Raw genomic sequence first — 3059 nt, 5'->3', positions numbered from 1 at the left:
AGCAGCCCCCACGAGTGTGTGCAGCGATGATTACAGTGCGGGCTGTGCAGACTCCCTGCGGCCCCCACAGAGCGCCCACCGGTGGAGCCCCCCCCCTTTGATCTATCACTGAGCAGGCCAATGTGTAACACACTGCAGCATGAGAGCTCCTTACAAATGACATGGCCCAATTTAAATCAAGAGGACAGACCGTTCCGTGACACTCAATGTCATGTGACATTAGCCTTTTCACCTGGAAACAGAAGGATTAGGGAAAATGTTCTCAAAGATCCCTTCCCGCATAAATTCTAGAAATTAACAATGGAAAGAAGCTGAGGGGAGGAGACCATTTTTTCCCTTTCACCCTCCACACAGCTCAGGAGGGCAGGAGACAGCTCCCTCCCTGCTGCAGAGTCGGAACTGACTCCTAGCTGCCCCTCTAGAGACTTCGCAGAGGCTGTAAATCACACGGAGGGGACGGCCCATCACAGCTGGCTGCGGAATCGGAACAGTCGGCCTTGGGGATGGCAGCACAGATCCTTACTCACTGGCCACCAGAGGTCCCGAAGGACAGGAGGAGACCAAAGAGCTGGTGCCCGGCTGGCTGAGGTGTGAACCTTGGAACAGTCACTTCACACATTACATACAATCTGACACCCTTACCCCTCACTGCTTGCAGGAAAAATTCCAAGTTGAGTACCAGGAGGACTTGTAAAAGGAATCCTGTAACCATCCCTGGCCTCTGGTCTTAAAGAAGTTGCTTTACAACCACAGGCTTTATAGAGTCAGTATTTTACTCTGTAACATGGAAGAATTGTATTCTCAACTGCCGTTCTAAAACACTGACCAATAAGAAAAGGGAAGGGATATGTACTCCTGACGTCTCCTCGCCACATCAACACACAGCAAGGGCTGACTGGCCAGGGCTCAAGCGCTTCCTGGCCACTGACCACGGGCTCAGTGCACTGCTGCATGTAGGATGTTTCTTTGAGAAAATGGTTAAAAGCTGGTTGTTGAGATGACAAATTGCTATGGGATGTGATTGGTCTCAAAAGGTCACAGAGGGGGAGAAAAATATTGACTGCATTTTTGTGCAAATAACATATGTATTATACAGTTTATTCAGGTCCCTCATGCACTGTTTCCCATGGATGCCACATGTGCCGTCACTGTTACGTGCCATCAAGTCGAACCTGACCCACAGCGGGCCCTTCAGTGGGTTTTCAGAGGCAGTAAGTCACATGGGAGGACACTACCGATCCTTCTCTCATGGGGCACCTAGGGGATTTGAACCGCGTGCCTTTGGGATTGCAGCACAGCTTCTTCCCACTAGGCCACCAGAGCTTCTGTGTGTGGTATGCATATTATTTACACAATGCACTCTCTGAGAAAACACAGGCAGCCAGAGGGCTCCTTAGAGGCACAGGTAAAGTGAGCTCACTGTGTACTTTGGACACGTTATCTGAAGGGACCAGTCCCTGGAGAGGGACATCGTGCTTGATAAAGTAGACTGTCAAGGAGAAGAGGAAGCCCTTCGCTGACATGGAATGACACGGTGGCTCACGTCCAGCAACAAGTGTGCGGCCAGCGCAGGAGCACCTGGTGGTTTTGCCTGCGGTTCACGGTGGCTCCAGGCTGGATTCGACCCAACGGCACTTAAGAACAGCACAGATTACCTCCCACCCCATGCGTCTTCTCAGGTGAAGACTCACCTTTCAGACTGGCCCTGCTGGCCGGCCTCCCCACGCTGTTCCTCTGGTGCTTGGCTGACATGCGCTTCATCTGGCGGGGCGTGCTGGGCGGAGAGGTGCTGTACAGATTTTCTGAGTTGGTCTCGTCTGGAAAGTCCTCCAGGTCGGACTCGGAAGTCTTGCTCGCTGCATCTCCCATCCCGCACTCTTGCCTGTGAAAGACAGACGGTGGAGAGAAGAGTCGGTAAGGCGAGCACCACTCACCATGCAGACTCCTCTGGACGGATTCTGCCCCCTTCCTCCTCGGGGTGTGCTCTCCCCAGCACTGCAACGCCCCTGTGAACCTCAGGAGGTGCGGGTGGTGGGTGCCGTACCATGACAGGCGGGCTTGTCTGAGGGTGGGACTGAAAGAAATTATCCTAGGAACAACAAGAACAACTTAACAGAAAGGAAATCTAAAACTCAGAACTTGTGAATTTTTTTTAAAAGAGAGCAAATGTTTGGAAGATACAAATCAGACAGACTTAAAAATGCACATGTTGGCTGGATGCAGACAGGCTTATCTGATGAGCGGGCAGGTCCAGCCCTGTCCTGAGCCTCAGAGTCTGGGACGTCTCCTTGGAAGCAGAGGCCCACGAGCGCTGGCAAAGCCAGGGCGCTGGGCAGTGGTACCTTCTGGACTAGCACACATCCCAGACGAGGTGGGGGCATCCCAGACAAGGTGGGGGTCACCCCGGACAAGCTGGGGGGCACCACCAGGGAGGAGCACTATTCACACGTCAATGCCTCACCCACCGGTTCTCTGGGAAGACATGAAACCCCTTCTCCAGCTCCAGCCAACATCTAGAAGCCTTGATGACCTAGGAGGTCATGTGCTGGGCTTCTAGTTGAAAGGTCAGTGATTTGAAACGGTCTCCAGGGGACAAAGACAGGCAGTTTCCTGCTGTAAAGATTTACAGCCTCGGAAACCCAATGCAGATCGTCAATCACGAACCACAATCTGCAGCTCTGGGTCTGGTGTTTTAGTCGGCTTCTCAAATAACACCACTATTTTCATAAAGTGCTATTTTGACAGAGTCAACAAGAGAAAAGGTAATGTGACATATGGAAAAGAAACAAAGTCTAAAAGAACAAACAAAGAAAGCAACAGTGAAACCCATCCCTTCCACAGAACAAGCGTTTCATGGCCTTCGACTTCACAGAGGATATGCCTATTAGAAATACTTCCACTTTACACATATGTAACTTCAAACTGTATCCAGGACACAATCAGCTTTCACCCTGGTTATTTTTATCCTGCAATAAGACCACAACTCTTTCAAAACCAGGAGGGAAAAAGAAAACCATTGTAAGAGAGCCTGGCAACACTGGTCCCGAATCAGACTGAAG

The 3059-nt window shown here is 51.1% G+C and overlaps 1 protein-coding gene across 1 annotated transcript in view; it reads right to left on the bottom strand.

Annotated features, from left to right (window-relative positions):
* Positions 1-2047, bottom strand: part of MAP3K4 (mitogen-activated protein kinase kinase kinase 4) — a 110260-nt gene extending 108213 nt beyond the window's left edge. Inside the window, exons 1-2 of the mRNA XM_006882822.1 lie at positions 1935-2047; positions 1692-1882 (exon numbers count right to left, since the gene is read on the bottom strand). Of these exons, the coding sequence (XP_006882884.1) occupies positions 1692-1882; positions 1935-2047 (304 nt within the window). The remainder of the gene's footprint in view (positions 1-1691; positions 1883-1934) is intronic.
* Between the last annotated feature and the right edge of the window lie 1012 nt (positions 2048-3059).

This window comes from Elephantulus edwardii, unplaced genomic scaffold (assembly GCF_000299155.1).
Source record: "Elephantulus edwardii isolate Elephantulus edwardi_28Jun2011 unplaced genomic scaffold, EleEdw1.0 scaffold00024, whole genome shotgun sequence".
Classification (NCBI taxonomy): domain Eukaryota; kingdom Metazoa; phylum Chordata; class Mammalia; order Macroscelidea; family Macroscelididae; genus Elephantulus; species Elephantulus edwardii.
The sequence above is the reverse complement of the archived record's forward strand: the minus strand, read 5'-3'. Positions and strand labels throughout refer to the sequence as shown.